Source organism: Podarcis gaigeae (genome assembly GCF_964106915.1).
Source record: "Podarcis gaigeae genome assembly, chromosome: 11".
Taxonomy (NCBI): domain Eukaryota; kingdom Metazoa; phylum Chordata; class Lepidosauria; order Squamata; family Lacertidae; genus Podarcis; species Podarcis gaigeae.
Window position 1 is genome coordinate 64,497,322 of NC_139687.1, and position 25,785 is coordinate 64,523,106.

At 55.6% G+C, this 25,785-nt stretch overlaps 1 protein-coding gene across 3 annotated transcripts in view; it reads left to right on the plus strand.

Moving 5' to 3' along the window:
• The window catches only part of RUSC2 (RUN and SH3 domain containing 2), a 54,238-nt gene that overhangs the window by 11,317 nt on the left and 17,136 nt on the right, over positions 1–25,785 (plus strand). The window contains exons 1-5 of one of the 3 annotated variants that reach the window (XM_083702556.1): positions 8,928–9,288; positions 12,718–14,703; positions 22,313–23,077; positions 23,847–24,032; positions 25,421–25,564. In XM_083702556.1, the coding sequence (XP_083558682.1) occupies positions 12,819–14,703; positions 22,313–23,077; positions 23,847–24,032; positions 25,421–25,564 (2,980 nt within the window). In that variant the 5' untranslated portion in view covers positions 8,928–9,288; positions 12,718–12,818. Of the gene's footprint in view, positions 1–8,927; positions 9,289–12,717; positions 14,704–22,312; positions 23,078–23,846; positions 24,033–25,420; positions 25,565–25,785 lie in introns of those variants that run through there. The other 2 variants (XM_083702555.1, XM_083702557.1) reach the window with 2 other exon arrangements.

Sequence of the window (25,785 nt, forward strand, 5' to 3'; positions counted from 1 at the left end):
GCGGTCCCGGGCGCGACGTCACGGGCGCGGGAGGCGGAGCGGGCATTGCGCAGCGCCGCCGCATTGCCAGGGATGCAGCGCGGAGCCCGGCGGCGGCGGCGGCGGCAGAGGCAGCGATAGCAGCAGCACCACGGACGACGCCCGCCTGCCCCCCCCCCGGAGCGCGGGCGCCCCAGGTGAGCCGGGCAGCGCGGGGGTTCCCGGGGGCGCAGGTGGCCCGTGCCACGTCCTCACTCGGCCCGCGGGGCCACCGGAGCCGGCCCGGGCCGCACTCGCTCCTCCGGGCACCAGGCTTACACACAGACCCCCCCTCCGCCTCCCTGGACCCGGACCCAGGCGTCCTGCCGCTTGCCTGTCCGGAGCCCCGAGGGTAGTGGAGACGGGCATCCTCGCCTTTGTGCGCCGCCACTCGGGGTGTGGCTGCTGCTGCTGCTGCAATCGGCGGCGGGGGGGGGGGGAGGGATGGTTATTTAGTGAGTGGGGGGCTTTTTTTGGTTTGGAGGGGGTCGTGCCTTGGGGCTTTACCCTCCCTGTTCCGGGCCAGGCTCACCTGCAAAGGGAGCGGCGCTGCCGCCAGACAAAGCGAGCGAGAGATGCTGCCTGGAAGCGGGGGGGGGGGGGGGGCGGAGACAATGGAGGCAGGGAGGATGCGGAGGGATGGAGGGCGAGGATGGGGGGGCCGCCTCCTCCTGGAGCCCCTACCTGCTGCAGCCCTCCGACCCCCACCCCGCGCCGGGAGTTTTGACAGCTGCTTCGCCGCGCAGCTTGAGGGATGCCCTCCGCCCACCCCGGGGCAGCTGGAGACCCCCCCCCCATCCCGGGGACCGCGCGGGGTCTGCAGCAGGTGCATTGCAGCGCCTCCTCGCCCTCCCGGGACATCCTCGCCAGGGGAAGGGGAGGCGGCGGCCGCTCGCCGTCCTCTGCAGGCACCATTTTCTTCTCGCAAATTCCGGGAGCGCGGCCTGGGAAGAGCGGGGGGGGCGGGGGGGGGGCGGACAGAGCGGGCGCGCAGGCTGGAGCTTGACGCGGGAGGGGAGGGGGCGCTTTGGCCGAGGGGTCTCTCCGGTGCGTCTTTTTCTTCTTCTCCAGAGGGGAGCAGCATCAGGATATGACAAATGGAGGGGAAAGGAGATTTGGGACTGGGGAGGGGGCGGCAGGCCTGGGAGCCTCTTCCCAGGATTCCTGCCCGGGTGGTATCGAGGGGGTCCAGGGATGCCCTCCTCCGGGTGGCTATTGTCGCCTCCTCCCGGCAGGGGAGGGTCTCGGTGGGCAGGGGGGGGGGGACAGGGGCCGGCCTGGGTGGGGGCTTTCAGGCCCCGAGCCGGGAAGGGCTCCTTCCCCTCCCACGGGGGCGAGCGTGGAGCCGGGCTCTGTTAGCATCTTACTTTCCAAAAATGTGCAGCTCTGTAAAATCGACCACTCTCCCCCCATCGCGTTAGTGATGATTTGCTTCTTTTCCGATGAGGCTTCATGCTGTGTTGTTGTTCCCCACCCTGAGATTTTATGCTAAGGCGGTAGCAGAGAAACGTTTTTGTGAATAAAAATAAGGTCCCTGACCCTGGAAAGAGTGTGGGTTGAGCGTGGTCTTGGCCTGGGAGGAAGCCCCCTTGCAGCAAGAACTCCGTGGGTCGTCTCTTTGTCTGTGAAATGGACACAATAAAGAGGCCTGTTATTCAGGACCCCTGAGGATTTGTGTGGCACTTGGGCAAATCGAAAATTTGCATGGCACTTTTGGCAAGTCTGTTTATTATTGATGAAGGCCTCTCCTTCAGCTTCCTTCTCAGCCCGGGTCACTTTTTGCAGACGCAACAGTCTCCTTTTAGTTCTCGCATTTTGCAGATGTTCACAGTTGTTTGATGCCAGAGAGCTGAGCTCAACAATTTCCATAGCAAGGAACTGATTTCCTTCATCGTCATCATCATTTTATTATTTGTACCCTGCCCATCGGACTGAGTTGCCCCAGCTCTGGGTGGCTTCCAGCATATATAAAAATATAAGAAAACATTAAATATTTAAAAACCCGATGCAGGGCTGCCTTCAGATGTCTTCTAAAGCTTGCATAGTTACTTATCCCCTTGCTATCTAATGGGAGGGTGTTTCACGGGGGGGGGGGAGGCGCCACTACCCAGAAGGCCCTCTGCCTGGTTCTTTTATACCCCCCCTTTTCTCTCCCAGGCATCCATGGTTCTCTCCCTCCTCATTTACTCCCCACAACAGCCCTGCGAGGGAGCTTAGGCTGAGAGGCAGTGACTGCCCCCAGTGGGGATGTGAACCCTCTGGCGCGACCTACTGGGAATGATGTCTTGACCGCTCCCCTTAGCACTCAGCGCCACTCCGGGAGCCCAGCAGCAATCCTGCTCTCGCCATGTAAGAACAAAAGACGAGCCTGCAGCCGCATAGGCCAATGGTAGCCCATCGAGTCCAGGATCCTGTTCTCACAGTGGCCACCCAAATGCCCCAATGGGAAATCTGCAAGTGAGCAGGATCCAACCACCAGAGGCTTCTCCCCTCCCGCAGTTTCCAGCAACTGGGTTCAGAAGCATCGTTGCCTCCAACTCTGGAGCACAGAGTATAGGCATCCTGGCCAGGAGCCACTCATAGCCCTCTCTTCCTCCATGAATTAGTCCAATCCTCTCTTAAATGTGGGATGTGAAACACAAGAGCCGTCGAGTACAACATTCCTAGAGTGAAGATGTTTACACATGGGGAGGAATGTTTGTCCAGTCAGCAGGTCAACTTCCTGTTTCCTTCTGGACTGGGACAGACTTCCTCTGCATGTGACTAGAGGTGGGTGTGGCCTCACCTGTGCAGGTAATAACAAAAGCACAGGGCAGGGCAGCCATCTCTCTCTCTCTCTCTGACTACATGCATCAAAGAAGCAACATCTGCTTAGCCAAAGATGCCCTCTTGGCTTCTAGCCAAGAGAGGACAAAGGGACTGTCTCCTTATGAGATAGTTTCCAGGTGCATATAACTTTTCTAAGCTAAGTCTGCCTTCTGGGATCCTATTGTGAACAGAATGATGTGTGAGTAAACCTTTTAATACTTTTATAGAAGACTGTGTTGTGTCTTACACATACCAAGAACTAACTTAGTTGGTCTTTAAGGTGCTACTGGAAGGAATTTTTTTTGTTTTGACTATGGCAGACCAACACGGCTACCTATCTGTAACTGTGTTGTGTCTTATCTTTTATGAGGGAATAAGGGGAAAATACCAGAACAGTTCTTATAGAGGCTTTAGCAAGCCTGAGCAAACGCATCCGCTGCAAGTTTAAAAAGGGGAATGTTACTCTGCTAAATTGTGCAACTTGTTAACACAAGTTGGAAAGGCTATAATCAAACAATATATCCTCTCCTGCATCCCTGGACATTCCCACATTAAAGCCATCACTGCCTTCTGTGGGAGGGAGTTCTGCAGTTTAACTGTGCTCCGTGGAGATGTCCAGCTTCATTGAATGCTGCCAGCCTTCTCCTTCTACTCATAGACAGGCTTACCTGGCAGCTGGGCAGCCGCTTGACTTCAGGTGATCCTGCTTGTGTTTAGCCAAGGCTGGCAGCTGTGTTGCCACAGTCATTGGCAGGAGGCAGATGTTGTCTACACTGACTGGCAGCAGCTCTCTTGAGCTGGGGGTTGAACCTGGGACTATTGGCATGCAAAGCAGATGAGCTACTGCTGACCCAGGGCCTCCTCCCTTGGATTCGGTTGAGGAACGCAGCTTGCCGTTTTTGTGGCTAAGGTGCCAAGTTCCCTTTCTGCTTTCTCTCCCAGAGACACTGCCAGTCAGAGCCCGCAGCACTGGGCCAGCTGGACCAGTGGTCTCAGCAGCAGCTGAACTGCATGTCTAGAGGCTGCCATTCTCCAGGGGAAATGTGGTGTGTTGGGTTGGGCACAGCTGCCCTAGGGAAGCAGGGCAAGTAGTGGCATCTCTTGGTCTCATACCTCTTCACAACGGCCCTGCGAGGCCTGCTGCTGCTTTTCCTGTTTCACAGAGGGGGAGCTGAGGATGAGAGAATTCAGGCAAGGTGCTCTCTGCTCCCAGGTCCCATCCTGCATGAGGTACAGCAGGTCCCTGTTGGGGACAGGCCTGCTTAGGGTGGGGTGTGCCAGGCAGATGTGGCATTTTGGGTGCCAGCTGGAGACTTGCTCTGTTAATGGGTCTGTGTGTTAACCAGAAGGTTGGTGGTTCAAGCCCATCCAGAGATGGCTGTTGGCAGGCAGAGCTATAAGTACAGGGGTGGGGGCGCTGCCTGCTTTTTTTGCCCCAGGTGAAGCCTCCAGAGGTGCCCGTTGAGGCTGCCAGCTTGTGTGTGTTTGCAAATGTGTGGGGGTTGTTGGTTTGTTTTTTGCCAAACTGGGTCTTTGACCTGCGTGAAATAAAGCCTTGCAGCAGGATTCCTAAATGATGTTGTTGTTTAGTCGTTTAGTCGTGTCCGCCTCTTCGTGACCCCCTGGACCAGAGCACGCCAGGCACTCCTGTCTTCCACTGCCTCCCTCATGCTGGTAGCTTCAAGAACACTGTCCAACCATCTTCTCCTTGTGCCCTCTATCTTTCCCAACATCAGGGTCTTTTCCAGGGAGTCTTCTCTTCTCATGAGGTGGCCAAAGTACTGGAGCCTCAGCTTCATTCCTAAATATAGTCTTCCAACTCTACAGTCCTAGGATTCCTCTTTCGTCTCAGCTGTGTTTGGTGTTTTTAGGCGTCTCCTGGTTTTACGGCTTTTAGTATACTTTTGAATGTTTTAATTTACATGTGTTGAATTAATTTTGGTGTGTTTTGAAACTGCACCTTAGGAGGACAGAGGATAAAAGAATAAGACTAGTCTGCAGTGTGAGCTGGAGCCTATCAAAGGATGTGTTCCGTCCTGCCCTCCCAAATAAATGCAAAGCCTTCTGCCCCGGGGTAAGTCCCAGTGTCCCCTGGCACCCTGATCCTTGACTTGAGATTTGCTGGGGCTCCAAGGCCAGCAGTTTCTCCCCGGCTGGCCTCCTTGAGGTTCCTGCAGCCTGAGGCCTGGCATTTTCCTTGCTGCAAACAGGTTGCCCATGTGCTTCCGGTTCTTATTAATATCTTTGCTGCATTTCTGTTCTCTCCCTCCTCATTTAATCCCCACAACGACAGCCCTGTGAGGCAGGCTAGGCTGAGAGGCAGTGGCTGAGCTCAAAACCACCTTTGTGAGTTTCACAGCCAAGGGGGGACTTGAACCCTGGTCCCCCAGGTCCTAGTCTGACACTTTTAACAGCTGCACCACACTGACTCCTCTTGCATGACCGTGTGATCTTTTTAAGTGAGGGCATTTTGCACAGGCTGTTCCCTCTTGCTGCCATCGCTCCCCATACCAGAAGCAGGAACCCCCTCCGGAGGCGGCACCCCTCTTCCGAAGCCCCAGAGTCCCTTTCCCCCCTCCTTCCTGCTTCTGAGCATACAGCCCCCTCCCTGCCACCACTCTGGGCTTGGCAGAGCCTCTGGCGCCAAGGACGAGAGCTTTTTGCAGCGGCAGTCAAGAGCGATGGCGGCTGCTCTGGGAACGGCCGCTTGGAGAGGCACCGCTGTCAAGGCGAGGAAGCTGCTGGAAGGGAGCGTGCCAGCAGCCCACACAGGGACACTCTTCTGTGCCATCCATGCGCACATGCAGCCATCCATGCGCGGTTGGAGGCTGGGCTTCCCTCCAGCGGCCGTCGGGGGAGGTTTGGATCAGCCTCGCCCGAGCGGCAGCCGCAGCCTTGACAGCTCGGTGCTGTTGCTGCTGCAGCTGCGGCCGCCCTCCCCCTTCTCCTGGTCCCAGTGCGCAGAGCACACAGGCGAGCACATGCGCACAGTGCGCCCCCCAGCCTGCCTGCCTGCCTGCTCTCTCCACTGAACCCTGCCTTCTGAAGGCCCCAGTGGCATTTCAAGACATGCATTCAGGCGGCAGGACTGGGGGATTTCTTGCTTCACCCAAGCGCTGCTGGCTTCTCTGCTAACTCACCCTCTCTTGGGGGGGGGGGGATTCTGAGCCAAACGTCGCTCCGAAGTGCTCCTGGAGGAGTACTGGCTTTTTTTGGGGGGGGGGAGTGAATTACACCTGCTCAGAATTGTGTGACACTGTGAACTGTCCCTTAATCATAAAATCATAGAGTTCGAGGGAATCTCAAAGGCCCTCTAGTCCCCCCCCCCCCCTGCGATGCAGGAATCTCCACTGAAGCATCCATGATGGATGGCTATCTGACCTCTGCTTAAACGCCTCCAAGGGAGGAGAGGCCCCCGTCTCCCAGTTCATTCCACTGTCAAACAGCTCTTACTGTCAGAAAGTTCTTCCTGATGTTTAGTCGGAATCTCTTTCACTTCTGCACAGTGACAGATGCTGAGCGTTGCTAAAAAGGAAAATATCACCTGCTCACCCGTTTTCCCCTAGTGGGGCAATTAGCAGATAGCTTTCAGGTGTGTGTTTCTGAGTTTTGTAGTGGCAAAATTGTGTGTGTGTGTGTGTGTGTGTGTGAGAGAGAGAGAGAGAGAGAGAGAGAGAGAGAGAGAGATCGGAGTATTGTTCAGTTTGGTTGTGTACTTCTTGATGTTTTATTTGTTTGTGACTGCTTTTGTGACGTCTGTAATTATCTAATATTTTTCCGTGTTGTAAGCCGCCTTGAGCATGGTTTTAACTAGGGAAATGTGGCAGGCAAACAAAATGATCTATGTACGCAGGGCTTTTTTTCAGCCAGAATTCACAGGAACTCCACTCTGGCCCCCCTCAGGTGGGCACCCTGGCCATTCTAAAAGAACAAAGGAGGTGTTCAGGGTGAGTTCCAGAACCTCTTTTTCTAGAAAAATAGCCCTATCTCCACCAATTATTATTATTATTAGGCAGCAGTTTAGGGGTGATTTGGATGAACTGCTACCTAAAAATATAATAATTGGTGGAGATCTCACTACTTCATTAATCTGGTTGGCCCCCAATCCCTGTTTATGGATTCCGATTTGCCACCCTATTGGTGGTTGCAGATTCATAGCCTGGTGGTTGCTTAGCTGCGGGATACGGTTGCTCCAGTCTTGAAAGCGGTGCATGATCTTGCAAGTTGGCCAAATTCTCTCCTGCCTGCCTGATGGCCGCCAAAATTCACTCCCATTTTCCTTGCTGCCTGTGAGACAACAGATTCCATTTTTTATGCAGCGCCCTTGATGTAGTAGCTAATGCTTCAGAGGCAGTGTGGTGCAGTGGTTAGAGTGTGGGTTCAACCTGGTGGCAGCCACATGAAGCCCACTGGGAGGCGCCATCTCTTAGCCTGACCTACCTTGCAAGGCCGTTGTGAGGAAAAGTGTGTGTGCCACCTTGAACTCCTCGAAGGAAAGGCGGGGTGCAAATTTAATAAATAACTAGCATAAGCAAGGAGGACCCTCTTTTGTGCCTCGTGATCAGCTGCTGAGACCAACCTTTGGGCTGCCTTACCTGCGGAGATGGTGATGGGGGAAGTGGCCATTTTGGGGGCAGACAGCACATGGCCTAGATGCCTTCAGGGACCCACGGATTATTGTTTGGGTGAAAAGGTGTCCCGCACGTTTCATTGTTCTTGGGTCTTTAGCTGCATTTTGATTGATTTTTTACCCATTTTGCTTTTTCACCTGCAGCAGTGAGTCGCCGTTTGGTCCTGCCGCAGCAAAGCCTTCTCAGCTGTGTGCGCATGATTTCGATGCACCGTTAGACAGGGATAGAGGGGAGGGGGCAGAATAGTGTTTTGGGGCTAAGCTTTGGCTGGACTCCTCCGGTGTCCAATGAGGCGGGGCCAGATCATCATCATTTTATTTGTATGCCGCCTTTCCATAGTTAAAACAATGCTCAACGTGGCGTACAATATGACAAGTTTTACATAATTACCCACATAACAAAAGTCATAAACAATAAATAAAACATGTCAAAAGGTACACAACTGTAGGAGTGCAAATATCCAGAGTGTGGGGTCAGGTGGGATTACTATGAGGAATTATAAAATATGCATCAAGCCATTGTGTCCACCATGAATGCATTGTATTGACTGGGTTTGATACATTGACAATAATTTCTGACCAAATCCCACAACCCTCTGCATCTCTGCCCATCTGGCATCTTTACTGTCCATCTCTCTTGCCTGACAAGTCATGTACACAGGCCAGTTGCTTAGACAGGCAGGCATCCTGGGCCATAAAGATAGTAGGCAAGCTTCTTTGAAGTAGCTTTTCTGATATGTTAATCTTATGGCCAGGAACCAGGTCTCACATAAAGGTGATAATGATCGCTGTCCTCCTGGCCATCCTTCTTATCAGGTGTATTGATTGTTTACCAAAAGTATGCATGCCTAACTAGTGTTTGGAGTTTAACTTGTCCCCACATGGGTTTGTTGAAATGCTCAGAAGAAATCTGATTGGTTCTTTCAAACACTCTGTAAAAAGTTATTTTGTGAATAAAACGACCTGGGCTGGAGAGACACACAGAGAGACACGATTATTCACACCCTTCCCAGAGTCTTGCTGGTTCAAGCCTCTGTGTGTATTCTTATTAATCAGAGTTCAGTCCTTCCTTTACTTTGTGAACGCCTCACACAACTAAATGGGAAACAATTTCCACATAAATCATAAAATCTAAAACTAAAAAGACAACATTAATATCAATTACAATTTAAAATAACATAAATAAAAAATAAAAACAATTTTAAAAAGGAGCCCCCCCCCCCGTTTGAGCAGCAGAAGCACTTCTTTATGGAGCCTGTCAGCCCACCCCCCCAAGCCAGGTGGAGAGAGGCAGGGCAGAGCAGGGCCCTTCGGGCTCCCAGCAGGCCAGTCCTGGGCATCAGGAGCAGCAGCAGTCCTTTATGGAGCCTGCCCACACCCCCACACCCCACAATGGCTCTTCTGGGCTTCATGACCTCATCCTGCTAGGGGTGAGTCACCCCATGGCAGTGCTGCCCCCCCCCACCATTCCACCACCCAGCCATGGAGGCTTTGGCTGAGATTCCTGAAGCCACAAATCACCATTTTTTCTTTAAATGCCTATCAGAGATGCCCGTGGGGTATTCCCCACACCTCAGCTCAGAGCTTCATCCATCCCTCCCAAACTGGCAGATGGTGAACCACAGACTAGGAGACATTTCTAAGAATGGGGCTGGAGCCTATGAATTTCCAAGCAGAGCCGGGAATAATTTATCAAATGCTATTTATTAGGAAAGCGAGGGCAAGGCCGCCTGTGGGCAGCTGCTGCCTTGGGGTTCCCTTCCAGAGGGGACACAGCCCCCCCCATTTTCCAAGGGCACCAGCCTCAGACTCCTGAGAAAGGAGGACTCTGGGTGAGTGGAGTGGGCCCCCTCCACCTCTCTTCTTTCCTTCAAGGCTCTCGCTGGCTCCCTTGTGCTATGTGGTCTTGCTAGGTCCCCACGGCATCCCATTAACCTAATTTCTGGTGGGGGCAGGGGGTCACCGCGCAGGTAGGCATCTTCCCTAATGGAGGGGGCTTAATATCAGTGTGTTCCAGGAAGGTCCATTTGCCAAGGGGTCCGGCTGCGAGTTGGGCACTCAGAAACGCTCTTCTGTCCAGAGGCCAGGAGTCTGGCAGGCAATGGGCTTCTCCAGAAAAATGCTCTTTGCTTCGGTTGCCTTGGGAGACTGGCCACGTGAGGGAGAGGCTCTTGTCTCCAGCCCCACAGCTTCTGGTTCTTGGGGGTCGGAAGCAGATCCATGGCCTGGACAGAAAAAGGGTGGTTTTGGTGCAGAAGCACCCTGGGGGGAACATCGGCTCGGCTGTTGTCATGGGATGCTGCGTGTCCGGGAAGGCAAAGGAGAGAGACACCCCCTCAAGGCCTTGGGGTGACATGAGTGGTGCCTGGAGAACTGGGGTGGGGGTGGGGGCTGTTTTGTGCTCTGTGCATGCAGGGAAAGGAGGTGCGACCAAGTGCAGATACGGTTGGGGTTGTTACGGAAGGGGGGGGCATGTCTTCTTCACTACAATATATTTGCTCAATTTCTCTAGGATTCCATCACCCCTCCCCCTGTCCTCCCTAATCCCTCAAGTAAGGTGTCAAGACCCTAATCCTGTCAAATCACTCTGCCAAACCTTTCCTCCAGGCAATGCCAGGTGACAGACTATGCATACACTCAGGAAGCGCTTATCTGCGCATATCTCCAGCTCTGCATATTCCCCCCTCCCTCCTCCATATGTTAATCCGGTGTAACCCAACCTCTCCTTAATGTATTCATGATGTAACTGGGATGTATTTTGCACTGTATTCTGGGACATGGAGAGAGTTTCAAAAGTTCATGTCACCCCTTTCTCGCTGTTCAATCTCGTCTTGAACCTGTTGCGCAATAAACCTTGGATCTCCGCATTTTGCTCCTGTCCGGCTGAGCTCATTTTCTTCTGCAGGGACCCGCGGACACTTAGTCCGACGAGCTGGGTGGCAGTGTAGCCCCGCACCCAGATTTAGTCGTAACAGGGTGCAGGTGGGGAGTGCATGACCCCAGGTTCCTCTTCAGTAGCAACAAATTTAAAAAGGTAAAGGGACCCCTGAGCATTAGGTCCAGTTGTGACCGACTCTGGGGTTGTGGAGCTCATCTCGCTTTACTGGCCGAGGGAGCCGGCGTACAGCTTCTGGGTCATGTGGCCAGCAGGACTAAGCCACTTCTGGAGACCCAGAGCAGCGCACGGAAATGCCGTTCACCTTCCCGCCGGAGCGGTACCTATTTGTCTACTTGCACTTTGAGGTGCTTTGGAACTGCTAGGTTGGCAGGAGCAGGGACCGAGCAATGGGAGCTCACCCCGTCGCGGGGATTCGAACCACCAACCTTCTGATCGGCAAGCCCTAGGCTCTGTGGTTTAACCCACAGCGCCACCCGCGTCCCCCAGAAACAAATTTAGTTCTCTTTTAATTATTTGCTCTAATTTCTTTTAGTCTACAGCCATACCTCGGGTTACAGCCCCTTCAGGTTGTGGTTTTTTGGGTTATGGACCCGCTGAAACCCAGAAGTACCAGAACAGGTTACTTCCGGGTTTGGGGGTCGTGCACGCGCAGAAGCACTAAATCGTGCTTTGCGCATGCACAGAAGAGCCAAATCGCAACCTGCGTGTACATGGATGTGCCACTGCCGGTTGCAAATGCTGCGGGTTGCGAACGTGCATCCCACATGGATCACAGTTGCAACTCTAGTGTCCACTATAATGGTTTTTAACCAGTGTGCTGTGCAGGGGTGCCGACTTATAAAAAATATTGGGGGGGCGGGGGCCCATACCGACTTATAAAAAATATTGAGGGGCCCAAGACCTCCAAACCGCTGCTGCTGGGGGAACGAAAGGGGCGAGCCCCGGGCTGCCCCGACCTTAAGTGAACCTGTGAGGGCCCGCCCTTTGCGGCAGCCGATTGGCTGCCGCCGTGGGCGGTGAATATTAATGAGCTAGGGGGAATCCCCACTTCTTGATTGTTGATGGGTCAGCCCGCAACCCCACCCCCTTTCTAGATCGCGAGTGGCTTTGTTTTAACTCATTACTGAATGTATTTTAAAAGGTAACTATCGTCAAACAAGGAAAATAAAAAACACCAACATAATTTTGTGATTTTACAAAGCATAATATAGCTAATAATTTTCTTAAATTATTGGGGGGGCGGAGCCCCCCCAAACGAATTTTTGAGGGGGCTCGGGCCCCCTCAGGCCCCATGGAGTCGGCGCCTATGGTGCTGTGGCACCCTGGGGTGCCTTGAATGATGGTCAGGGGTGCCACAGGCAACCCTGGCCCCTGCCCCTCTTTTGTTCCCTCCCTCTCCTGATGCCCTCTTGCGTCTCTGCCTCCCCAAGGCTTGCACAGCTCTTTGTTGCAGCAGCCCTGGCTCCAAGCTCCCCAGGCGTAGGGTGCCTCTGGGGCTGGCCAGGGGATGCTGGTTGCTGAGGCAGCATCAGAGTAAGCAAGCAAGCAGGCGGGCGAGGGAGCCCAGTCTGCCAGCTGTTGGGAATGGAGAGCCAAGTGGGAGGCCAGGCCAGCAGACAAGGGCCATGTTGGCTTTCTTGGGCTTGCTGTGTGCAAGGCCTGCCCGGGAGCTGAAGGGGAGCCTTTCCGCCATGCAGGCCTGGCAGTGCCCGCTGCTGCCACCCAGGGCAAGGCGTTGGCCTCACGTTCACCTTTGGCCAGTCTTCGTTGGACCACTAAGGCTGGGGACATCCTCTTCCCAGGCCCCTGAGGGGCAGTGTGAGGAGGCCGCTCTCTTGGGGGCAGGGGGGCAGCTCAGAGACCAGGGGCGGCAGCAGCACCTGCCCAGAGGACTCCCAAGGAAAGGGGAGATGAGGCTGAGGGAACACTCCACAAAGGAGGGGGTTCAAAAAGGGTTGAGGGGCTGCCAGCTCTGCAGGCAAGGGGGGGGGGGCTAACTGGCCTCCTGGTCAAGGGAAACATGGACTCAAAAAGGTTGAAATCCTCTGTTTTAGTGTCTATAGGTTTTTAGTAGTCTGCCGAAGACTTTTCTGAGAAAAGTCAGAAAATTTACCTGTGATTGTGATGGTCTTTCTGTTATAGTGCTGAGCCATTTTCCTTCGCCCCTCTTGGTCTTGAGTCTTTCCTCCCCTGGGGGGTCACTAACTCTCTTGCTGAGTCCCACTGGCAGAGTCCCAGGGGCTCAGCACGAGTTCTGAGCAGGGGCCTCCCCAGGTGGTCCAGGCCTGAGCCAGCAGTGGGACCCTCAGTCGGTTCCGTTTGTTTCCAGGCTGCTGACTCCTTGCTCTTTGTCTCCCTCCAGGTGCTCCTTCGATGCTTTGATGAAATGCACTTCAGGCCCTCCTCACCTGAATCCTTCCATGGGTAGCTTGGGGACCGCGGGGGTCCTGGAGAGCGACGACGATGGATAGCCCCCCCAAGCTGGCCGGCGAGACGCTGATTGTCCACCACATCCCCCTGGTGCACTGCCAGGTCCCCGACCGGCCGTGCTGCGGCACCACCAGCAAACGGGCCAACCCCTTTGGGCAGGCCGACTCGGGGGCCCTGCGGACCGGCTCCCTCCCGGAGCGGGACCTCTCGCAAGCCGACTCCCTGCTCTACAGCAGCTTGCTCCAGGCTCCAGAAGCGACCCTGACCCCGGGGGAGACGCCCGAAGAGAAGGAGGCCCCGCGCAGGGACCCGCCTGCCCCCGGTGCCAACAAGCGGCAGAACCCCTTCCTGCTGGGGGGCAGCGAGACCCAGGACCTCTGTGAAGATGAGCTGGGCAAGGCCTCCTTCCACCTGCACGAGCTGGCCCTGCCGCCCTTCCGCCTGCATGAGCTGGCCCTGCCGCCCTTCCGCCTGCACGACACCAGCTCTGTCGTGAAGCCCTGGAGTGCCAGCCCCCGGGCGGACGTGGTGGAGGGCCAGGAGGAGGACGAGCTGTCCCGCGAAGATGCCCGCAAGAGGAGCCGCCTGGCGCCTGAGCTGATGGAGCTGGACGAGTACGGCTGCCACCGGGCTGAGCCCTCCAGCTTCTCCTTTGAGCAGGAGTGGGCCAGTGATGGCGAGGAGCTGGCGCACAGCCAGGACGCCCCCCGCAGCCGGACGTGCAGCTGCTCCAGCGCGGAGCTGCAGCGCTGCTGCTGCTACAGCCTCTCCAGCCAGTCGGAGGCCCCCGACCAGCCGATGGGCTACGTCAGCGACTCCTCCTGCAACAGCTCTGACGGCGTCCTGGTCAACTTCAGCGCCCTCTACAACAAGATGAATGGGCACACGCACCCTAACCTCAACTCGGGGGCCCACTCCTGCGACGACTCCTCCTCCGGAAGCCACTCGGACTCGGGGGCCTTCTACCTGGACTTGCACTCCTCGCCCGGCGAGCCCAAGGCGCCCGGCGAGCCGCACCAGGCCTGCGGGTGCCACCATGCCTCCTCCCCGGTCTTGGACGCCAACTGCAACTCCTACCCCGCCCTGTGTGACCCCTGCGCCTCCGAGGCCTCCGACCTGACGGCCTGCTTCCAGAGCCAGGCGAGGCTGGTGGTAGCCACCCAGAACTACTACAAGCTGGTCACCTGCGACCTTTCCTCCCAGTCCTCGCCCAGCCCGGCCGGCTCGTCCATCACCAGCTGCTCAGAGGAGCAGCCGCGGGGCAGCCCCCTGCAGCCCACCGAGTACTACCTGTTCCAGAGGCCCGACAGCGACACTGACTGCTCGCGGGAGGAGTCGCAGGGGGAGGCCGAGAAGGGCGCCATCGAGGGGCAGGTGTACGTCAACGTCTCGCCACCCACCCTGGCCGGCCCGCGGAGGCAGCGGTCCCGCAGCTATGACCGCAGCCTGGACCGCAGCCCCACCGGGCGGCTGGGCTCCCTGGAGCGCATGATGAGCTGCCCGGTCCAGCTGAGCGACGGCCCCGCGATGCCCTCCCAGGGCTCCCCGCCCAAGCGGGTCACATCCTTTGCGGAGCTGGCCAAGGGCCGCAAGAAGACGGGCTCCTCCCCCCCGCTGCGCACCAGCAGGGACTCTTCCCTGGAGTTCTCCCCCATCCCCGAGTACCAGAGGGACGGCTCCGTCTTCCTCGAGGGCCAGGCCAGGCACAGCCAGAGCCTCCCGTCCCATGCCCTCAACCGCAGCTGCGAGGGCCACCGTGGCGCCGAGAGGGGGCTGAGCGCCCCCAGGAAGGGCCTGGGCTCCAGGGAGACGCCTTCCTGCGGGCAGGAGGGGCCCGCGCAGCCATTCTTCTCCGCCTTGATGGAGCAGGGGTCTGTCGGCGGCCTTGGCCAGAAAGACATTCGTGCCCGAGCTGATGGTAAGCCACTGCCCAGGGTGACGGGCACGCTGCTTCTCTTTCGCAGCCGGTGGATTGTGCGTGTTTTTCTGAATGCTGGAGGGGGGGCAGTCGGCTCAATGTCTCCTCTTCCTGGGATTCCTGCATTGCAGGGGGTCAGTCTAGATGGCCCTTGGGGTCCCCTCCAGGTCAACAATTCTAGGATGCTGTGATTCAGCTGAGGCTTTTAAAGAGAGGTTGGGTGGTCCCCTGTCAGGGATGCTCAAGTTGTAATTCCTGTGTTGCAGGGAGCTGGACTAGATGGCCCTTGGGGGCCCCTTATAACTCCAGAATTCTGTGATTCTATAAACATGGCTTCCCCCAAAGGGTGATGATGGGCAGGATGAGGCTTTTCAGGGGACCAGCCCTCGGGGCCAGCAAGGGACATTTCCTCCCAGGCCAGAACATCCTTGTGGGTGAACTGGGGGTCCTGATCTGGGGCCACTTCTTGTGTGGTGGGGTCAGTGGGTATTAGGATTTCTGGGAGGGACAGCACGGCTCATTCATGGCTCCCAAAGAGCCTCAGGGAGGCGCAATGCTGAGGGGAAGACTTTGCATGCAGTGGGGCTGGACTATGTGGGCAGCTGTGGGCAGCTGTGGACGCACCCCGCTGTCTCTGGGTGCAGCCACCACACAGCTGACGATGCCCCAGAGGCAGCAGCTGCTGGCATTTGGTCCGAATTAAGGGGCCTTGTCTTTTTACGTACGGAGAGGTTAGCGTGGCAGTTTGGGGAGGGGAGCCAAGTGTCTGCTCTGAGGCAAGCCTCTGAAACTTAAAATGCAAAGCAACAGCTCCAAATGCCCAAAGATCAATGGGGAAAATACAGGGGCGATGGCCAGAATGCCCCTTTCAAATGAGAACAGATGAAGAGCCTGCTCCATCAGGCCTGTGGCCCCTCTAGTTCTCCCAGTGGCCGACCAGACGCAAACAGGATTTGAGGACAAGAGAACTTTCCTCTCTGGTTATTCCAGCATTGCGGCCTCTGACTGGGGAGGCAAAGAGTCGCCCTTGAGAGCCCTCTCGCCCATGAATGTGTGGCTGGGCACTTGGCAGGCTGTGTGCTGGCCCCGGGGTGCTGGGCTCCCTCACCTCTCGGCCTCTGTGGGAGACCCTGGTTGGTCTGGGGCTCAGGCATCCTGGGCGACCAGCATTGGAACAAGGAGGAGATTCCTAGCTCTCTTTCGACAACACCCTGCCCAAAGGGCAGCCTCTGTTCTCGACAAACATCTCCCAGAGGTTTGCAGCGAAACCTTTCTCCTGATTTCTGTCGCCAGCTTGATGCCACCGCGTGGCTTGGTTTGCTGAGGATCTGAAATGTGCCCACAAGGGCCGGATCCCTGGCTGGTCTTGCCGTCTAACGGCAGGTGAGCAGAGAAGGAAGGGAAGGGGTGGCTCTGGGGGTGCAAAGAGCCTCCTTGGGAGAGGAAGAGAGAGGGGGGCAGGCTTTGCTCAGAAGCCGCTCAGCACCTGCCTGCAGCAGAAACGGGCCCCGATCCCGAAGCCTGCCCAGCATTTGTTTTACAACTCCTCTCAAATCCTTTACTCTCAAGAAGGTGGCTTGTCCAGTCCCCCCAATCCCCTGCCAGGGAGATCCACTTAGACCAGAGTCTCCTCAGTCCACCCACCACTGCCTGGGCATTCCCACTGCCCTTTCGCACCCCAGACCAGGAAGGGTCCTGGCCTCAAAGATGCTCACTGGCCCGTCCTGGCCTCAAGGGCAGCTTTGCCTCCACTCTTCTCTGCACTCCCTTCAGTTTGGGGCCCTGGCACCCCCCCCCCCGGGGCTTATAAAGAAGAATACAAAGAATAATAATAATAATAATAATAATAATAATAATAATAATAATAATAAATTTATAACCAGCCAGAGCCGGGCTCAGGGTGGCTAACACCAGTAAAATTACAATAAAAACATAATGGGGTAAAAAGACACAATTTAAAATACAGGTTAAAATGCAATTTAAAATACCGCCTCATTTTAAAAGTAGCCCATGGATCAGAACTGTAAGGGGAGGGAAAAGGTAAGGGTCAGACTGGGTCCAAACCAAAGGCCAGGCAGAACAGCTCTGTCTTGCAGGCCCTGCGGAAAGATGTCAAGTCCCGCAGTTGAATATTCTCTCTCATTTTTGGCCAAACTAAAACATTAATCTAAAGGCAAAAAAAGAGAAAGAGGAGAGGAGAGGAGGAAGGAAGGAAGAGATAAAGAAAAAGGAATAGAAAAAGATTTAGGAGAGAGAGAGAAACACCATAAGCAGACACTGGAAAGACCTGTCAGGAGTAAGCATGGACCAATGGTACCAAATAGTATGGGAAACAGCCCTACTAGAAAAATTAACTAATAAACTGAAACTGACACGGGGACAAACAGAAGAAGACGCCTTCACCCCGGTATGGCTCCCCTTTATCACATACACAGCCCAACAGGACAATGACAATAATCCACCAACAGCATACAAATCAATATGGCTAACCTGATCCAAAACACCCACCCACCTCACTCACACACGAAAACAAAGATCACCACAGCCAATCACAAACAAACAATCACACCCTAAGCCAACCCCAACCTCTCTCACCACCAAAGAAGCACAAGTGAACAACACAAGCAACGCTGACCCCAAACTCTACATACATTAAGCATAATAGAAACATTGCCACCCGACCCCACCCCCATCCATCTCCCCTCCCTCCACCCCTTTCTTTTTTCTTTCTTTCTTTTTTTCTTCTCCCCTAATGCCTCAACAAATGAAACGGATTTGTAAAAATGTTACATGGGGAAAAAAATACGAGGCATTACACTTCTGCAAAACAAGAAAATCCTTAATAAAATATTTTTTTTAAAAAAAAGGAGAGGGAGAGAGAGAGAGAGAGAGAGAGAGAGAGAGAGAAGTTAAGAAGCTAAAGAACTTCTGGTTCTTGGTCTATATCATTTTCTTCATCCACTCCAGCATAACACCTAATAACCCCCCCTTGGTCTCCTTGTGGTTGCCACCCAGTTTCCCATGGGGAGGCTGCTAGTGGGACTCCCCAGGTCCCTACCTTCCTGGGGCTCCTGGCAGGACCAGAGACCCGGCCTGGAGGCGGGAATTGTCCCCCTTGGAGAGATCTCTGTCCCAAGCGAAGCAGCTCCGAGTCGCAGCCGCTGGGCTGGAGGAGCAGAGCTGAAAGGGGAGAAGCTGGTCTTGTGCTGGGCAGGCAGCGGGAGGAGACCCTCGTGTTGCGCAGCTGGGCTCCCCTTTCAGGGAGGGGCCAAGGCAGCTGCTCTCCTCCTTCCTCTCCCGGGGAAGCAAAACACCTCCAGCTGCGGGGAGCGCCAGCCCAGGACATCCCAAGGGAAAGAAAAAGGTCTGGAGGGATTGGGGGGTGTTGGGGGGCGGGGGAGACCCTCTTGCATGAGGAGGAGGAGGTGGCAAACATGCCTGGCCACCAGAGGGGCGGATTCTGCCCTTGCTGCCCCCATCGGGGGTGTGGGTGGGGTTCTCTTGTTGGCCCTTGCTGGTTCATATGGACCCCCTTCCAAGAGGGTCCAGGGCAGAGGCTAAAACCCCCATAGCCCCCCTACACATAGATGGTTCAGTGGGGGAAGGGGGCTGTGAATCAGGGTGGGTGGGGGAAGGGAGGGCCCTGGTCCTGCCCCCCCCCACTGCTGACTCCTGCTCCCCCACCCACGGGACCCTTTCTGAGCCCCCCTGCTCCATCCTTCCAGCTTGACACGGTTTTTCCAGGGCCTCCTTCATCACAGCCTCAGAGAAGCTGTTCTCCCCTTTTCAGATGCTTGTATGAAATGCTGATTGGATCCAAGGATCTGGTGATCTTAGCAGGATGCGTCTGATTGCTTTGTCCAGGGGCAGAACTGGGCTGACTCATGGCTTCCCTTTCGACCACGGCTTGGTCCCAGAAAGGCCTTCAGATATTCCAATTAGCACCACTAATGACTTGCCCAGCACCTTCTGAGGGCTCTGACTGCTTGGCACACACGACAGCCCTGCCAGGTTGGCCTGCGCCATTCTCTGAGGCTGAGCGAGGCTTGCTTGCCCAGGCAGATGCCAAAGTCCTTCCGGGGCGGCCAGACTTGTGGCTCCCACAGGAGCTGCCGGTTGAGCCCTCAACCTGCTTTGCCTGGCATTTTCCGGGGCATTTTCCCTCTGCTGGGATAGTAGGCAGCCTCTGTCGCCTTTTTGGCACCTGCTGAAGCCCTTCCTCTCCCAACGAGCCTTTTGAGATCTTTCCTGCTCTCCATCTGCTTTGAAGTTGTTTCTGAGGTGCTTTGGTTGCTTTCTCACTTTGTGGGCTCCTCTGGGAGGAAGGATGGGGCGTACATTTAATAATAAATAAACTGGGAAGGTTCAGCCATGCCTCCAACTGAATGAGAGCCAGCAGTGCACCCTGGCTTGTTGCCTTGCTGGTTTTCATTCATCGGGCACCTGGGGCATCCCTCCTGGGCTTGGCACTGGCCTGGCGTGGTGGGTGGGTGGGGGCTGTCCCAGTGCGATTCTTGACCTGTGCTGTGCTGCCCTGGGGCAAGGAGCTAGTCCTGGCTGAGGTGCCAGCTCCACATCAAGGTAGGGCATGTAGTGCCAGCAGGGGCCACTTGCCCACATTGCTGGGGCAGAGCAGGGATCCGTTGGCCGTGAAGAGGGATGGAGGGCAGGGGAGATGTTGCTTGCATCCATCTTGGCTGCAGAGCTCTGCTGGAAGTGAGGGCTTAGCGGAGGGATGATTTTCTTTCCCAGGGTTGGGGGCCAGGGTGCTGCTGCCCCTGAGCCAGAGGACCAGGCAGGGCTCTGCCACCGCATCCCTAGGAGGGCTGAAGCAAATAGGAAGGGGGGCATCTTTCAAGGCAGGGGCAGGAGAGGGAAACTGAATTGCAGAGGGTTGAACTAGATGATGTTGTAAAAAAAAATCTGCCCTTTTCCCCCTTATGGGGTACCCAAGAGCCCATATAGAGTCCCTATGTAGCTTCCCTATTGGTAGGAGGAAGTAACAGAGGCCAACCAGAGAATATTGAGAAGCATAGCAGCTAGTAAGCCTGATCTTTATTGATCTGTTGCAACAAGGTCCTCACTCACCACACGCAGGAGAAGGAGGAGGAACCCAGAACAATGGCGCACAAGGCCTTATATGGACTTTTGAAATTGCCACCCTGTAGATCAAGACCACCCCTAGAAACATCATACATACATCGCAGAAGGGGTGTAGCTCAAGACACACACATCCCAGATACATCATACCTACATCACAGAAAGGGTGGTCTACAGCAGAAATCTGAGTGCCTTGTTTATTTCATCTGACAGGTTACCTGTTTAATGGTCACTTGATTGGATTGCCTGGGGAGCCTGGCCAGTCTTTTGTAATGATAAATACTTAGTTCCTGAGCCAGTCACAGGCTCACACCATATCTTAAATGTGCCCTTAAGCAGGATTAAGAAGGAAAAGACAATGGGGAGGTTTCCCACTTTGACCTTGCAGAGAAATAATTGAGGTCAAATTGTTCAGGACTTTTTTCTGAGGGGTTTTCAGACATGTGGTTTATATATATTTATGTACGTGTTTGATGGGACGTGGGTGGCGCTGTGGGTAAAGCCTCAGTGCCTAGGACTTGCTGATCGTATGGTCGGCTGTTCGAATCCCCGCGGCGGGGTGAGCTCCCGTCTTTCAGTCCCAGCTCCTGCCCACCTAGCAGTTCAAAAGCACCCCTAAGTGCAAGTAGATAAATAGGGACCGCTTTACAGCAGGAAGGTAAACGGCATTTCTGTGTGCTGCACTGGTGCCGGCTGGCCAGAGCAGCTTCGTCACGCTGGCCACGTGACCCGGAAGTGTCTCCGGACAGCGCTGGCCCCCGGCCTCTTAAGTGAGATGGGCGCACAACCCTAGAGTTGGACACGACTGGCCCGTACGGGCAGGGGTACCTTTACCTTTATGTATGTGTTTGCTTGGTACATTTATTACATATCTAAGACCTTAAAATTCTTATCACACTGCCCTGCCCTTCTCCGCCTCCCTTTTGCTCCAAGGGGCACACTGACCCAGAGGCTCTGAAAGGGGCTGCCCATGTGATTCTCCTGGGAGGGTCACGCCAACCTGGGGAGATGCCCAGAGCAGCACCTGCCAGGCTGCCTCTGACTCAGGTTTCCAGATTGATGGAGGCACTTAGACTAGACAGTGTCTCTGTTGGGCATCATTTCACAGACATTTATGCCAAAGACGGAGCCTTTCACTGCAAAAAGTAACACACACGCGGGGGCACCAACTTGAATAAAATATTGGGGGGGGCTCATGTAAGCCCTCACCCTCATAATCGATTACATGGCATGGCGCACGCACACCACATGAATGGCAATGGCCATCAACTTGAGGGGGCCGGCTCCCTCTAATACTTTATTGGGGGGTTGAAGAGCCCTCGGATCCATGGAGTTGGCTTCTATGCGCAGTGGATGCTTCCAGCTAACTGTTCATTGAGCGTCCATCCTGCTTTGTGTGCAGAGGGATGAGGTGAGAGGGGCTTTGTAATTCACTCTTCTGGAAACCACAAGGAGGGGAAAGCGGCTCTTGTGCTTGCTTGTTTCCAGGAGAGCAGGATGCTGGGTGAGATGGGGCCCCTTGGGCCTGATCCAACAGGCCCTTCTCATGCTCTTAAGGCTGCTGTGCCACCCAGAGGCAGTCTGTGAGGGTTCCAACTGTTATAAGAAAAACTTCTCCCTTTTCCTTATGGGATATTCCAGAGACCGTATAGAGTCCTTATGAGGGTTCTCTGTCAGTAGGAGAAAATAACAGAGGCCAACCAGAGCATATTGAGAAGCAAAGCAGCTCGTAAGCCTGATCTTTATTAAAGGAAATAAACTATTGCAACAGAGTCCCCACTCACCACATGCAGGAGGGAGGAGAACCCCGAACAATGGTGCACAAGCCCTATAGAGACTTTTGAGATTGCCCACCCTGTAGCTCAAGACCACGCCCCAAAACATCATCCATACATCACAGAAGGAGGCTGTCCCCAGCAGAAATTTGAGAGTGTTGCTTCTCTCCTGTCTGCCAGGATACCTGAGAAGGCCTTATCTGATTGCCTTTTCTGGGTGGCCTGGCCATTCCTTGGAGATGGTAAATACTTCCTGAATCTCTTACGCATATTGAGAGTGATACTTGCCAGGCTGTATTTACAGGAAGGTGTAAGCAGCCCCCACAGTCCAAAGACCACTGGAAAGCTTTCCCCTTTTCCTTCCTCCTTGCAGAGAAATATCTGAGGTCCATTTGGGAAAGTCAAAATGGCTTCAGGATTGCTCTCCTGTACTATTTCAGACACGTGGTTTATATACTTATGTATGTCTTTGCCTTATACATTTATGAACATGTATGTTTTATTTGAGACCTTAGAATTCTTATAAAACTACATCCTTAGAGATATTTGTCCTGAGAGATATCCTTAGTCCCCTTTGGCCTGACCCAGCCATCTCTCCTCATGCTCTTATGGAACTTCCAGCTCCAGAGGCAGTCTATCTGCAGTCCAATCTTCTATGGGGCATCTGGGCACTGGGAGAATAGGAGCCCGGGTCCCCTGGTGTCCTTTTACACTGTCTCTCTCTCCCTCTGCAGGCGGCGCAGCGGACAGCAAGTCGGTGGTGCGCTACAGCAAGGCCCAGCGCCCGACCACCCTGCCCATCCAGCCCTTTGTGTTCCAGCACCACTTTGCCAAGCAGCCCAGGGCGCGGGCCTTGCACAGCCACTTTGCCGCCAGCCTCTCCCAGCTCTACAGCCGCTCGGCCGCCAGCCAGACTCTCTCCTCCGCCTCCCAGTCCTCGGCCGAGATGGTGGTCCAGGCAGCGGCCCTGGGGCACGGCCAGCGCTCGGCGGACGGGGCGGCCTCCCTGGGGGACGGCTGTGCCAGGAAGCCCGTGCCAGAGACCACGCGCCCGTCCCCGCTGGGCAGCTACTCCCCCGTGCGAAACAACGTGCCTTTTTTCCAGAGCGCGGACTCCTCCGACTCCTCCTCCTGCTCGCCAGGCAATGAGAGCCACCCGCCCCGGAGCAGGTCTTGCCCGGTCTCTGCCAACCTCCTGCCCACCGGGACTTCCCCTCCCACAGGAAGCCAGGCTGCCAACCTCAGCAGCAACGCCAATGGCACCGCCCTGCTGGCCAAGAAGGAGAGCCCCCCGCCCGCGCCCACAAAGGCTCCCGTGCTGCTGCCGGAACTGGATGCCCCCGTGCCCGAGCGCCAGCTCCACCGCAGCACCGCCCTGCCTCCCCTGATGCCCCCCGGGCTGATCCTGGCCAGGCCAGGCGACCACGGGGAGCCCCAGTGGCCCCTCGGCTGCAGCGAGGCTCTGGGCGCAGGATCGCTGGGCCCTCGGCCTCTCAATGGTGGGTAGCCGGTCCAGAGATGGTCATGCAGCAGAATGTTGGGGTGTTTGGGGAAAGATCTGGGAGTCTGCATGGGTTTTTTGGGGGGGGCATGCCATTTTCCTTCATTGCAGGGGGCCCAAAAATACTGGGTGTTGGGGGGAGATATAGGCTGCCATTATCAGGCTTATCACCCAGCCTGGGTGGGTCCTGCTTTTGGGGAACACTGCCTGTGAGTGAGTGTACCCCCATCTCCTCCCCCTGGGGAGCAGCCGGTGGAGGGCAGGGGATGGGTTTGTCTGTCTTTGGCCAATGACTGGCTCCTATCCTGGGGGTGCACTGACTCCTGTCCTTTCACGCCTCTCCAACTCCCCTCCCGGGGAAAGCCAGGCTGCGCCGGAACTGAGACACATCCTGCATTGCGGAGGGTGGGCTAGATGACTTTAGGGGGCCCCTTCCAGCTTACAGTTCTAGGATTCTGCAGAACATGCCTGTGTGCATTTGTGCGAAAGGCCTCTGAAGCATCAGATGGCCGGGAGTCCCTGCAGCCTCCTCTGCCCAGCTGCCTCCTGCCCCACCTGCCCCGCTCAGGTGTGCCCTCCAGGTGTGTTTCCCCTGCACCTTTTTGGGGGCTCCACCGCTTGAACACCCCGATGCTGCTGCTGCTACTAACTGCCTGTCTCTGTTCCTGCCTCCTCCCCTTTGCCCCCCTGCTTTTCTGCCCCTCTCCTTCTCCCCCATCTCTCCTTCCGGCTGCCCCCTGCCTCATCCCGGGCGCCCCCCCCCCCAGCCAACCACCTCTCTCCGCAAGCCCTCAAGTGGCGGGAGTACCGGCGGAGGAACCCCCTGGGCCTGGACCGCATTTCGGGGCTGGCCGGCAGCCTGGACTGGAAACAGCCGGAGGGCAGGCTGCCCTGGAGGAACCCCATCTTCGAGCTCCCCTTGAGCACGGGCCGCGCCAGCTGCAGACTCAACGGTGGGCCCCCTCCTCCCATGGGCCTGAGGCAGCCAGCGAGCGGCTCTCCTCCCCTCTTCCCTCTGGGTGGGGAGGGGGGCTGAAAGGGGGCCTTGGAGGGGCCCCCTAGAAGGGCAGGATGGAAGGGGAGGACTCAGCGGCGGGCCATGAATGCCAAACCCCTGACTCTGAAATCATATACCGTATTTTCGCTCTATAAGATGCTCCTGACCATAAGACGCACCTAGTTTTTGGAAGAGGAAAAGAAGAAAAGCCAGCAAGAGCCGCAGACACGCTCGCTCGGCGCGGCTCTTGAAAAATAGAGCGGCTCTTGCTGGCTTTTCCGGGAGGTGGGAGAAGGGACTGACGATCTGCCCTCCATCCCTTCTCCCACCTCCCGGAACAGCCAGAGCAAGCTGCGCAGCTATCGCTGAAGCCAGCAGACCAAGAGCTGTGCAAATCCTCTTCAGTGCAAAGCCTCTTCAGCCTGCACAGCAAGAGGGAGAGCTGCACAGCGCCTCTTGGTCTGCTGGCTTCCTCGCTCCATAAGACGCACACACACACTTCCCCTTACTTTTTAGGAGGAAAAAAGTGTGCCTTATGGAGTGAAAAATACAGTATTTATTCCACATATATCCCACCTTTTCCCACCTAAAAGAAAGGCCTTCTTCACGCAGTGCAGTGTTGAACTATGGAACTCCCTGCCACAGGTATGGCCACCCACTCGGGTGGATTTAAAAGAGAATTAGACAAATTCATGGAGGATCAATCTCTCCCAGTGGCTACTAGCCATGAAGACCATACTCTGCCGATAATCAGAGGCAGCTTTACTTCTGGATCCCGGTTGCTGGAAACCCTAGGAGGGGAGAGTTGCTCTTGGGTTCGAATCCTGCTTGCGGGATTCCCATGGGGGCATCTGGGTGGCCACCGTGGGGACAGGAGGCTGGATTAAATGGGCCCCCTTTGGCCTGATCCAGAAACAGGGCTTTTCTTTTGCTCTTACAACAACAACAACAACAACAACAACAACAACAACAATAATACATTCATACCTCGGGTTTAAGTAGCTTCGGGTTAATCATTTTTGGATTGCACTCCGCGGTGACCTGGAAGTAATGGAGTGTGTTACTTCTGGGTTTTGGCACTCGCGCATGCGCAGACACTCAAAATGACATCACATGCATGCGCAGAAACAGCGACTCACAACCTGCAGATGCGCAGACGTGGGTTGTGTTCACTTCAGGATGCGAACGGGGCTCCAGAACGGATCTCGTTCGCATCCAGAGGTACCACTGTAATAATAATAATAATACCCTGCCCATCTGGCTAGGTTGTGCCAGCCACCCAACGTGTCACAGAGGAGCCGGATCTGACCCTGCCCGTCTCCTTCCCCTCCTCTGTCCCTGCAGGACATTCCCTGAAGCAGCCGCAGCTCAACTACTCCGACTTCTTCCCGGACTATTTCTCCTTGGCGGAAAAGCCCCCGGCTGAATTCTGCCTCTCTCCAGACGGCAACACAGAGTCCATCTCCATCGATCTGCTGCAGAAGAAGGGTGAGGTCCTGGCAGCATCTTTGGGGTGGCAGGCAGGGAAGTGGGGCCAAACACAGCTGAGCAAAGGGCTTGGGGGCTCAGTTTGAGTGGCGATGGACACACAACACCCCAAATGTGTCCCCAAAGTGCATGAGGAGCCCAGATAAAGGAAGGAGAGTGTGGGGAAGAGGGGCCTACCCACTGAGTGACATATAAGGGGCTGGGGGGCTCCTCCTGCATGC